Source organism: Excalfactoria chinensis, chromosome 1, assembly GCF_039878825.1.
Source record: "Excalfactoria chinensis isolate bCotChi1 chromosome 1, bCotChi1.hap2, whole genome shotgun sequence".
Classification (NCBI taxonomy): domain Eukaryota; kingdom Metazoa; phylum Chordata; class Aves; order Galliformes; family Phasianidae; genus Excalfactoria; species Excalfactoria chinensis.
This window is the reverse complement of record NC_092825.1, coordinates 137,836,093-137,848,880: the sequence shown is the minus strand read 5'-3', so window position 1 is coordinate 137,848,880 and position 12,788 is coordinate 137,836,093. Positions and strand designations below refer to the sequence as shown.

Sequence of the window (12,788 nt, the reverse complement as noted above, 5' to 3'; positions counted from 1 at the left end):
AAAATTAAACTATTTTAGTCTCAGTAATCCAGTACCCATTCTCTATTTCCCAGTACTCCCATATTTTCTTTCTTTACCAGAGAGAAACTGTCCATTCCTCATCACATGAAGGTTGTCAAAAAGCACTGAATCTGGTGACCCCAAAACTGTGAGGCTTAACACAGCTCCTCTCAACTGCACGGCCTTACAAGCATAAAACCATTTGAAACAAAACAGAAAGTAGCCCACTTTAGTTTGCACTCACTGGGAGGAGGATCTTAACGATGTTAGTTCCAGCAGCAAGGGATTTTGCTGTCTCTTCCTTTGTGAGTTTACTTAGAAAACCTTTTAAGCTCCTGTTGCTTTGTGTTAGAAAAGCTGTCAAAATTCCTCTTGCAATGGCTGTGTTATCTTCCTTTATTTTTGATGAAGGGTTGTTCAAAACCCCAATTCGTACGTGGCTGCTTGTTTTCTGCAATGAAAAACACATAAAAATGTACAATTTTACAGTCCCATCCGCTGTTACTAAATGCGTGCATATTTATTACAATCCCCTTACTGTGAAACGTCCTTTACTATTTAACTTTTTGGAACAATTTGTCTTTAGAAAATATATGGGAGTGCCTAATTCAGAACTTCAACTACCAGCAAAAGTGCTATTAATAAGGACTTACCTATTCTGAGACACATTTTAAATATAATATTTTTTTTTTTTCTAATAAAATAATGACCTTTGAGCATTCTGCAGAGCACAAATACATGGACGTTCATTTATCGACTTCAGGCTTGGTTTTGTAGATGTGCTTTCTTCAATTTTTCTTCAAAAACATATCAAACTGAGCCCAGAATAGATACAAGGTTAATTTATCCACTTATCACTTAATCAGCAGGAAACCCTTCCACTTGCTAAACTACCTGATGGCACTTAAATCTTAGTATGAGAGAATGATGACTCTAGGGTAGAACCAAGTAGCGTCACTAACTGAAGAAAAGGGACTCCATTACACTCCACTGTAATGAAGAATACAAAACTGAGGGATGAATCAGGTGGTTGTCAACAGAATTAAAGTGCAAAATTTCAACATCAGCCTTTCATAAAAAGGTTTCAAACAGAGAAGGGTGCTCTCTCTCACTTGCAGGAGAACAAGCTGGGCATCATGCTACGTTATGAGATGCACAGCAAGCCAATGAAGGCGTCATCCTTCTCCTCAACTTAATGCTGCTGCAGCTGGCCTTGCCGCCCCACAATGCAGCACGTACATTGAGATGCTGAAGTCTCTTCCAGCCAAGACATTGCTTGTTTTTTCAAATTAAGTTAAAATACATTAGTCCTTTTCAAAATAATACTACGATACATGAGCCAGAAACTCACCAGGTGTTTCAAGGCATTGGAAAGCAGTTGTCTCCCAGACGGCTTATCAAAATCAGCAATAATCCAGACAGTAACAGCATATAATGCATCCTCATCTGAAAAATTAACAATAATCCTGCTTTATGTTCTGGAGAATCTTCTCATGAATAACAAACAATGAATTAATCTGTTCAAGATTTTGAAGGCTGCGTGTATTTGACTACTAACTGTAAGACTTCAACTGTAAGTATCTGATGTGGCATATCAGATAGAAATAAAATTCTTACGAGGAACTTTACTACGTTAATACCAGAGTTTAAGAAGCATTTAGACAACACTCAGACATAGGGTTTGAACTTGCAGTAGTACTGTGTGGGACTACAATGTGGCCTTGACCATCCTTGAGGGGCCTTTCCAAGTCGGCATATTCTGCGAATATGAAATGGTCATTAAGAGCTGATCTGTTCTTATACACTGAAATGCAATGGCCCTAAAGAGTAAGCTAGCTTCATTTAACAAGATCCTTTTTATCAGAGGTTTGGCATAAACCTGTGGAGGAGTTTGGTCACAGACATGAAAATAATTCAGTAGTTATAAGAAAGTTGTAAGAAAGCATAAGTTTGTCCATTCATAATCCCCAACAGTAAAGGGAAAGTCCTTCAAAAGCAGGGTAAAATTACTGCATCTGGGCACAAATGGGAATCTATCAAATACAGCCCAAAGACATTAAACTGTAACACAGGTGTATATTCAGAACATTTTCCTTTTCCCTGGTCTACACGTGCCCGTTCTTTGTTCTTCATTGAAGAGCAATGATTCACAAAGAGCATTAACAAAATTACCTCTAGAAGAAGAGAGTCTGCTCAGGTTTACTGTATGTTCCCTAAATGGTACAAGTAGATATGAGAGGGGAATTTTACAAGGTTCTAGTGAGATTCTAGGAAGAAGCTGTGGTTAAGGTTTGTTCAAGTCTGGAAAAACACAGTGGCAACAGAGATTGGAAATGTAATCTCCAGCTTATAGTTTATGGGATTTACATGAGATCTAAATCTTTGAAATGAGCCTACAGACTGAAAGCCAGTCATCATTTATAGCCAACTCATACATCCCTCTGCTTGTAGATGGAGAATCAAGGAGAGTCAAATACATTTATTCTAAAGAAATGTTAAATACATTGCTGAAAGTGGAGCAGGTAAAAACTATGTTAACATTCCCTAAATAATTACTGAAAGAATAGCACTTTGCTAACAGAAATATTCTGTCCCACAATGGGATAATGTAAAGACACCTGGTGTAACTCAGAGGGAAAGCACTTGCATATACATGCAATACAACACATTAAAATAATTGAACTGTACAAAACCCTGTGGGTTTTAGCAAGATAAAATGTACAAGTGACCATCCATCAGAATACTTTTTTTTTTTTCCTTTGCTACAGAAACACAAATCTTCAAGTACTGACATTAAGCAATCTAACTAGAGGCAAAATAAGTAGGAAATAATAAATCAATCATCATTAAACTACAGAAATGCATAATTTGCATATATTACAAAGAATTCTAGTCTTCATATACTGTAAATAAGAGTAGCCTGAAAACTGAATACGCTCTTTAAAGTAACAGCAAGTTGTTATCATTTATGTTTACATTAGGAGACTATTTGGCTCCTAAAAGGAGATAGTTGGGACATGAAACTGTAAGCCGAAATAGCTCAGTTGGGAGAGCGTTAGACTGAAGATCTAAAGGTCCCTGGTTCAATCCCGGGTTTCGGCAGAACATTTTATAGAACAGATCCTTCCAGAAGCAACGGGAAGGCAAGAGGTGATTCAGCCCGACCCTTTGCATGGCTTCACTCAGGGTAGATATCATGCCCAACCAGTCTGGTGGTCTTCTATGATAGAGCGATAATACATCAGTTGCCCAAGGAAGCCCGACAGATGTTGTCATCTTCCTGGACTTCTGTGAGGCCTCTGACAATGCTCCCACAGCATATTCTTATCGCTAGTTGGAGAGATCTGGATTTGAAGGGTTGACTGATCAGTGGATGACAACTTAGCTGATGGCTGCAGCCAGAGTTGCGGTCAGTGGCTTAATATCCAGGTAGGGAGGCCAGTGATGAGTGGCATCTCCTTCAGGTGGCCAGCATTGTGAGGGATGTGACTGTCCTCCTCTACTCTGCCCTTATGAGGCCATGTCTGGAGTACTGCATTCAGCTCTGCAGCTCACAACAAAAGACAGGCATGGAGCTTTTGTGATGGATCCAGAGGAGGGCTTCAGAGATGATCAAGAGGGCCTGAAGCACCTCTCACACAAAGACAGGCTGAGGGAGCTGAGCTTCTGTTCAGTCTAGAGAAGAAAAGTCTACCTCACTGTGACCTTTCAGTACTTTAAAGGGGTTAATAAAGAAGATCATATCATAGTATCATAGTATCGTGCAAGTTGGAAGGGACCTTAGAGATCATCGAGTCCAACTCCCGGGATTCGAGCCCTCTGTGTAGCAGAGCGGCAGTTATCCACTTGCGCCACAGGGGGGATTCAAACCCGGGCCTCCAGTGTTGCAAGCGGCGGTTCTAACACCGTGTGCCACCGGAGTGCCTTTTTTTTTTGCATGGTCAAACAGTGATAGGATCAGTGATAACAGCTTTAGATTAAAGAGATGTTCGGTGGAATTTTTCTACTGAGAACGTGGTGAGGCACTGGAACATGCTGTCCAGAAATGCTATGGATGGCGCATCCCTAGAAGCTGGATGGGGCACTGAGCAGCCTGGTCTAGTGGGTGGCAACTCCATCCAAGGCAGAGGGATTGGATGATATTTAAGGCCTCTTCCAACCCAAGCCATTCCCTTATCCATATTGGGATATTCTTCTATTTCCTTGGAAACTTTGGGACACTTATTTACTTGGGATATTTCACTGGCAAATTTCATCAGTTTGTAACATCCATATACATAACATATGCGTGCAGTGCACACACTCAGATAACATTAACGTACCCTTTTTTGTTAAATACTTCATGCTGTCTGAAATTACAGCACTTTTATCTTGTGAGTCCAAAAAGGAGAAAGTAGAGAAGTCCTGTACATCAAACGGAACTGCAAAATGTAAAATACGACATGTTAGATTTAAAAAAGGAAAGTAATAATAAACAATTACGCTGAGAAAAGTAGTTACCAGATGTAGATCTGAAATGTAGGTATCTTCTTTCTGCTCCAAGAATACTGGGGTTTATATGAGAAACAACATTGCTCTGATCCATAAGAAAATCTACTGCATTTATATGATCATTTAACAAACCCTGTGTTAAAAGGGGAAAAAACAAACAAACAGTAATCAATACTCTGACAGTCTGAAGGCAAACAAAGAAGACCACACATTTATATCAACTTTCAATAGAGTTTAAAGCATCTATAAAAGTTATGGGCAACTTCCAGTCAATAACGTATCACACAGGGAGTAATTCAAAATATCAGATGTGCATTTTCCAAAGAACAACTGCAACATGCTCTCAGTTTCTGGTTGAAAAATTCCACGTGACTTGAATAAGCTCAGTTGTTCCTTCTATCTACATAATCTAAACACACTGTTTCAAAATAATGAGCGTAAATTTATATCACAACGTAATTTCAGCTTTCATACTGTTAATTTTAAACCATCTCATTGTAAAAACAAACACAGTCTACAAGCATGACTCAAATTGCCAAATAACTCATCTCGCATTCATACAGAAGTTTTAAACATACCATGAACACTGCCCTCTGGAAGAACCCACTGGCATCAATAATTCTCTGAAGAATAACAGCCTCTAACTCTGCAGCATTCATCTCTTCTCTGTTGAAGGGCACACCATTAAACAGAGCTTGAGGTAATGGACCCAGACCGGTCTTTTTATAAAAGGTTGCTCCTGCCTGAATATATCAGAAATATCACAGGATTAAATGGACTGTGGCTGACCACAGCAAGAAAAAAAAGCCAGTATTAAGAGACAGTAAACTGAAATCTCTCAGTACTGTTTGTTGTCACAGATTATCATGAGTAGCACAGACAACACGGGAACTGTTTGGAAACAAACAGGACATGCTGTACTCATCTCCAAAACAGAATGACAAAATATTTGCTTGACCTCTATATGGATTTAAAAATGTCTGCTTTTATCATCTTGCTGAGCAATATTATTTCATTTTGCTCAGTATTCTTAGCCAATAACTTCTGAGAAAAAGCTTACATTGATCCACCTCAAACTACGGTTGCACCAAAGCCCTTCTCCAAAGGAGGCAACCCAAAAACCCTCAAAAGGTTTTCAAATTTAGAAGCCAAGCTTATTTGAAAGGCAAGCACTCCCAAACTCACTGAGAAAAATACAAATGAAAACAGTACCAAAGTAATTCCCCCCGCCTATTATGGATGGCCACAAACTCCATGCAGTATCTGCGTCAATCTTCCTGGCATCCCACTGTCCCCTCTCAGAATTTCACTGCAGTCTCATAGCCCCTGCTATAGAGGGGGCTCAGTCCCTTTTTCTTCCTTTAATAATCAGCGTGGGAAGCATTTATTTGCTAACCATAGTCAGCTCCTTCTAGGGCAGATGCAAACCACCTTTCTATACAGAAGACTTCACGCATCCTAGTGAGGAATGACCTGAACAATGCAAATGGCACCTTTTTTTTGCTGGCTGCATAGATGTACCTTTTTTGAAGGGACATAACAGATGTTATTCAAGAAAAATTAAAAGCAAATAAGTAAAGTGGATGATGTGTCAGAAACACATACGGTGTATTACAGATTGCGCAGTTGAAGATACATGAAGGAAAACAGTGCCTACATATATTTTAGCAGAAAACCATCAACATGATCAAGTATAGATAAAACATATTTTCTGTAGCCTTTAGATGAAAATACATAGCTGTCCTTCCCAAAGGAAGCTAACCTGAAAGCACAACTAAAGGAACCAACGATTTGTGGAGAAGATGGGCTTCATTCAGCTCCTCACACAGTACACACAGGTAAACAGTTCCTTGAGAGTACAGAATACAGAAACCTGTTCAGCATTTACACTAAAACTGATGGGTGACTGAAGAAAATTTTAACTCAAACTACTGTATTTACTTCGTTTAGTATGTAGTAACCTTCCAGCTTAGCAAATGTAGTGTCTCAACTGTGTACTGCAATATGTCTTACCATTCAGCTCTTAACATACCTTCCTCCCTTCATCATATTCAGAATGAACACCTAGGATACTCTGAACATCAGCATGGGGGTATTCTCTTCTAAGAATATTTTTCACATGATTCACTGTTAGAACATCTCCATCTTTTACTTCATGGTACATCTGTAAAAATTAGAACAAAAAAAACCCAACACCTGTAATAATAAAATCCATAAAAGAAAATAAAATAAATCTCATGTTTTTATAGTGCTGTAGTGATTTTTACATTGGTATAATATTATAGTGCTTTAGATGCTGTACTGCAATCTTCACATTCCTTTAGTAATTACCACCATCACACACACGCACAATTCTTCACTGTTCTGATTAAGCTACTTTTATATCCTTAGTATAAATTCGAAGAGGCAAAGTGCACTTATGTGAGCTAAATGTAAAATGTTATTTCCCTCCACTGATGAGAGAAGGAATCTAAATTCTTAATCTAGTCTACACAACCACCATTGGTTACTTGAGTCTATATGGGATGAATTCAAGCCTCAATAGGTAATCAGTATTTTTTCCCTACACTCACATTTTTTCCTTACCTTACTATCTTATTTCATAGCATGAGATTTCTTTACAAACACACAAAATAAACCTGAATGAGGAAATAATTCTCATTTCTTTTCAAATGAGATCAGTACAATCCATTTATCTCTACAGCTCAGTATCTCTGAGGCTTTATTTTACCGATTATTATTTTAGTCAACCTGTACTTATCATCTCCTCCTTTTCATATTATGAAATTATGTGAAATAGACACTGGAAATATGAAATAGAAAAAAAATCACGTCCTTTTGAATAACAACAATAAAAAAAAGCACTGTGAATCAATATTTTAGATGTGGTCATGGATAGCAGTCCTCACTGTGTTTCAGATCCTAATACTCGCCGGTACTCCTAACTACTTCAGTTCTTTTTATCTTTAGCTTTCTGAGTTTATGACATTAGAATCACAGAATGGCTTGGATTGGAAGGGACCTCAAGGATGATCATGTTCCAACCCTCCCTGCTACAGCAGATCAAGCAGTAGATCAGATTGCCCAGGGTCCCATCTAACCTGTCCTTGTCCTTAAACACCTCCAGATATGGGGCATCCACAACCTCTCTGGGCAGCCTGTTCCAGCACCTCACCGCTCTCAGTAAAAAACTTCCCCCTGACATCTAACCTAAATGTCCCTTCCTTTCATTTAAAACCATTCCCCCTTGTCCTACTGCTATCTACCCAAGTAAAATGTTGATTTCTCTCCTGTTTATAAACTCCTTTTAACATTAGTTCCTAGGCACTGAACAGAAGAAAACTAAGTGTAGAAAAATAATATATATAGTATATTAATAGCATATTCTGTTTTCATTTTGCTTGAAGAGTCTTCACATAGAATGTTAACTTTATTACCCTTTGTCTCTGAAATTGTATTCTCTACATCAATCTAAAGCTTCTCAAACAGAAAACTGCATTTGTTTGTTAAACTGCAAGTCTGCAATATTTCCATGGTTGAGACACTCAAAAGCAGCCTAAGCTTGACCAAGGACGACTCATCTTACTCTGCTGCACTTTCAACACCACGGAATAACAAAAGTTTTCCAAAGCATATAAAACCGCCAGAGCAAGTTTACAATGCATCTTCAAGAGATGCAGAACAGAGGCAGGTACATGATGTTACCAAGAATAATACAGGATCATCTATCCACACTGCCATTTCCAAACCGTTTTTCTATTTCTCCACATACACAAGATATGCATCTCTTTCTTTACGTTCTCCAAAGCAGCTCAAATGACATGAATGTTGGTTTCCAGAGAAGGAAAATATTCTTTTTTCAAGTAATTATGGGGCAAGTTAATGCTATACACTTTTTAATAATTCTTCTCCACATGAAGTGAATGCAAATATGTCATGTTGACATAAGGCAGCAAAATCCTAACTGTGCAGACAAGTAACCAATTAAAAAAAATAGATTTCTTGTGAAATAAACTAACGTTAATTATGCAGGTAGTGGCTTGAAAGGTGTCAGATTCCTCTGCAACATAATTAAAAGTTCGCCAAAGAGCTATTCCAGCATCTTCATTTCCATCGATTTCTTCTTCTGTATTTAAAATGAAAACAAATCCAATTCTATAAAGAAACAAAAGGATCGCACATTTTAAGAAAACATCAATATTATACACACTCTAGAACATGAATTTGAGGGGGAAACAGAAAAGTTTATGAACTGAAGGTTGCTAAACAGTCAGAAACTGTATCTAGGTCTGAAATTTTTTGACCTCCAAATGTTAGAAGGCTGTGAAAATATTCAGGCAAAATACCCAGTTGATCTGTTCTTACATAGGCAGCTCCTCTTGCAGACAGACTGATCTAAACTTTTCTTCTGTCTGACCCTGTTTGGCTGCTCTTATGCTCTCTTTGTTCCAGGAAAGGCAAATCAAGTTCAGTGATAACATTCTCCTCAGGGACTGAAGCAGTGATGGGGATGCACAGATAATATCTGCTGTGACTATTTTGTTTTTGGTCACCAAATAATGATAAAGAAATGCAGAAAAAAAGATCAGAACTAGTAAAAGTTTAAAGGGAACTCATAAGTTTAGACCCTGCAATTCACTGGGGAAACAAAAGCTATTTCATGGGAAGATTTTAGACACTTAACATGGAGTTCACCTTGGACCTAGTTTGGGCACCCTCTCACAACTGGAGAAAACAGATGCTTCAAAGAACAATTTGCTTTCTCATAAAGCAGGCATCGGAACAGCTGGAAAGCATCTCCTTCTCTGGGGTGAATCTTTGTTGAGAGTTGGAGGACTAATTTCATCTGAGGTCAATCTCACTTTGGTCTTTAGATGTTTTCAAAACAACAAAATTACATAAAGCAAACACAATTCAAAGAACTAAGCCAAACAAATATTCTCAAATTGTGTTTTTACCAGTTATCTGCCTTCTTACAGGATATTCATTTTGCTCAGAATGCAATTTCAAATGGGCATCCAGTAGGAGTGTTTGATAGCATAACTTTTTATCAAGTGTTTGCAGTACATCTTTCACACAGTCAGGTATGTAACCTCTTTCAACTTATTACCTTAAGAATTTGTAATACTTCACAGGCTTAAGGAGAGCAGCGCAAAAATAATGGCTTATTAGAACGTTGTGGCATTGGACTTCATTGGAATTCATGCGTTTGCCTAGTAGAATAGAAGATGAAGAAAGGAAAGCAGCTTTCTTTTAAGCCTTTCCTTCAGTACGTTCAGGCTTTCCTTACCGGAGTGGTACATTATGGTGATAGAATAATTCCACCAGTTTCATATAATCATCTGTATCTTCTTGGACAGGATCAAGAAAAAGTACCTAGTAAGAGAAAAGATATTGCAGACCAATGTTTCTTCTTTATGCTAATTTCAGAGCTGTGCACTCCAACCATAACACTAATTGTAAAGAAACATTAAGAGCAAGAAAGAAGAAAACTTCAGAATTCATGAACTTGGAGGAAATACCAAGTCACTGTTTTATTTTATTAAATTAATTGAAAGGATTACACTTAATTGAAAGTAGTAATTTCTATTACTGCTTGCATCTAACTCTCTTTAGTCATGAAAACCAAACTAAAACAAGTAAACAGAATATGCTGACATAAGACTTTAAGTTAAAAAAGGAAGAAATTCTTCTCCCCCGCCTCACATAGACTTGTATTCACTGTTTCACTTGTTGAAGCTTGAGCTATAAAATAATCCTTTAGGCACACATCGAATCTAAAACTGAGATTTGTCTGCATGGATGGATTACACTTATGCAGATTTAATCACCACACTGGTACATTATTTACCTGTATTTTGCATTCAAGTCTGATTTTCTTAGAGCAGCTAAAATGCAGTAAACTAATTAAAAAAAATATTGGAACACTCCCTTCCCCTAAGATTAAAGAGAAATGATATGTTGTAGATATCTGTACTACAGCTGTTACATACAACTATACCAATAAGTAACTTTGAATACATATGCAATAAATATTATACACAGCTTGTGCTTCATTACGAATGCATTTTGAATCTTATTGTTTGTATTTGGTTTTTTAATGCACCCAGTTTCATCAAAATTCATTTTATATTTATTTTAATTTAAATCTGCAGCAGCTGCTTCCTTAACTTACTAAGTCCTACAGAATTAGGCAAAGAGAGGAAAAAGTAGGATACAGACCTCTATCATTAGTATGCCTTTGAACCTAATCTTTCCGCACCCGAGCTCACCATCTCTAAAACACAGGCAATTCAGCACTATCTTTACTCAGTAGTGTTCTATGAAGAAAATAAATTGATAACTGGGAATTATCTATATGTAGCAAGGAAAAGTTCTTGATAAAACAGTGCCCAAGTTGGACACTGTAGAGTGTAAAAGGAAGAAAACTATTAATTTTATGCAGAGGGAAAAAACAAACAAACATGAAATACTGAAATTTGGTTCCATTAGTGAGTAGAAATACTGTGCAAAAAATCAACCACTCCAAACTTACCAGATTATATAAATTGCGTCTAATCTGTGGTATAACTCCAGGAAATGTGGGTTTTAGCAGTTCCTGATAGCTTGCAGGCCATGTAACGTAGCTGCGGTCCTTTTCTATGTTATTAATCCACTAAAACATAAAAGCCAACCATTTAAAAAACACACATTATCTAACGGAGAAAATATGGATGTATAAATAAAGCTGCACTGAAATACACATAAAATTCAGAAAAAGTAGAATCACTTACCCTCTTGTTTTAATTAGCAACAGAAAATAGCTTGTAAAATTAATAGATCTTTTATTTTCAATAACACTTCGTTTTTGTTTCATTTTGTTTTTGTTTTTCCTTTTACTCTCAGTATGTTATAAAACTAATTTTGAAAGAAAGAGGAAAAAAGATCCCCTGTGTTCTCTATCAAAATGCAAATAAAGACATTATTTCAAGTGTGGAAACTACTTTTGCAACACAAAGGTCGTAACAGCTAATCAGGCAAATGTGTGTATCAGAACATAATCATACTGAAAAACGTACAATATTTATCTATCACCAGCTCTAGTGCTTACCATATATCAGAATAACTGAGTAATTAATAGATTGTCAATCACAGTCTGAATTTATGTCTCTAAAAATACGGTTTCCCCTTTTCCTTTCACTTTCACATTATTATTAATAACTGTGTACTGTTCTTACACTGTTTTATGTGCAAATGATCTCTAACTGGCAAATAAAAGAGAGATACAGAAGAAAATGAATATTTTAGTGACTTTCCATGTGCATGTAAACTAAGAACTTTGATAAACATTGAGAAGTTGGACATTGGACAACTGTGAGCACCTCTGCGTTCTCCACAGTTCACTTCTCCTATTTGTAAAGTACACTTCGCGGTCTTCCATAATACAAGACCAATTGCCTCAAAGCCAAATTCTACTGTGATTTGCAAGTACTCTTCAATGCAGTCTTCCTTTCTTTTAAACATCCTACATCTTCCAATGTTAACAAGGCATACACAAGAGAAAATTAACTCTGAACTACACTGAAGGAATTCCACCCGCAAAAATACGTTTTTATGCACAGTATTTTAAAAGAAAACCCCAAAACCCAAGACTTTTCATAGACAGGGTTAGACAAATATATGTACCATTTGAATAAACAAATCTTTAAATACTCACCATTATTGAAGAGTGACGAATATCTAGAGCATAGCTGTTATCTGACGGATGTATTTGCAATCTCATAAACTTACTCAGGATTTCCTCTTGGATTCCGAGTTCATGAAGGCCATGCATTACTTTCCCTTCCACTTTAAGAGTCTCTAAGATACTTTTTCAGGAGAACAAAATGCATAATGACTATAAAGAAATATTTTCAAAGCATAAAAAGGAAAAATATTTCACAGACTGTTAAGCCAAGGCTTACTTTTAGCATTACAAATAATACTTATGTTCTCCTATTGTCACTGTCAAAACCAAAGCTTACTCATAACATTGCACATACGTATCTTCAGCATATTTCGAAACAGAATTATAACAGATCATATGACTCTTGTTTATTCACATTTATTTTACATGAAGGAACTTCCTCTGTCTTTAAGAAGACAAAACATAGAAAATGTCCACAATTTTTAAGAGTGCTTGGATAGAAAACGGCAAATCGTAAGAAATAAAATTATACTTTACTTATAAAAATGGTAAAAAGATTTTTGAAGACAAAAACTGTATCAGATATAATCAGATATAATAACAGAATTCACTGGAAAAAAATTACCAGGCA

General features: G+C 36.8%; 1 protein-coding gene and 1 non-coding gene across 3 annotated transcripts in view; one reads left to right on the top strand and one right to left on the bottom strand.

Annotated features, from left to right (window-relative positions):
- The window catches only part of UGGT2 (UDP-glucose glycoprotein glucosyltransferase 2), a 68,271-nt gene that overhangs the window by 26,967 nt on the left and 28,516 nt on the right, over window positions 1–12,788 (bottom strand). The window contains exons 12-21 of one of the 2 annotated variants that reach the window (XM_072361509.1): window positions 12,188–12,338; window positions 11,027–11,146; window positions 9,782–9,867; window positions 8,511–8,646; window positions 6,524–6,655; window positions 5,070–5,234; window positions 4,501–4,624; window positions 4,323–4,421; window positions 1,352–1,446; window positions 245–451 (exon numbers count right to left, since the gene is read on the bottom strand). In XM_072361509.1, coding sequence (XP_072217610.1) covers window positions 245–451; window positions 1,352–1,446; window positions 4,323–4,421; window positions 4,501–4,624; window positions 5,070–5,234; window positions 6,524–6,655; window positions 8,511–8,646; window positions 9,782–9,867; window positions 11,027–11,146; window positions 12,188–12,338 — 1,315 coding nt within the window. The remainder of the gene's footprint in view (window positions 1–244; window positions 452–1,351; window positions 1,447–4,322; window positions 4,422–4,500; window positions 4,625–5,069; window positions 5,235–6,523; window positions 6,656–8,510; window positions 8,647–9,781; window positions 9,868–11,026; window positions 11,147–12,187; window positions 12,339–12,788) is intronic. The other variant, XM_072361510.1, reaches the window with a different exon arrangement.
- TRNAF-GAA (transfer RNA phenylalanine (anticodon GAA)) lies at window positions 3,030–3,102 on the top strand. The gene has a single exon. It is a non-coding gene; the product is annotated as a tRNA-Phe (tRNA).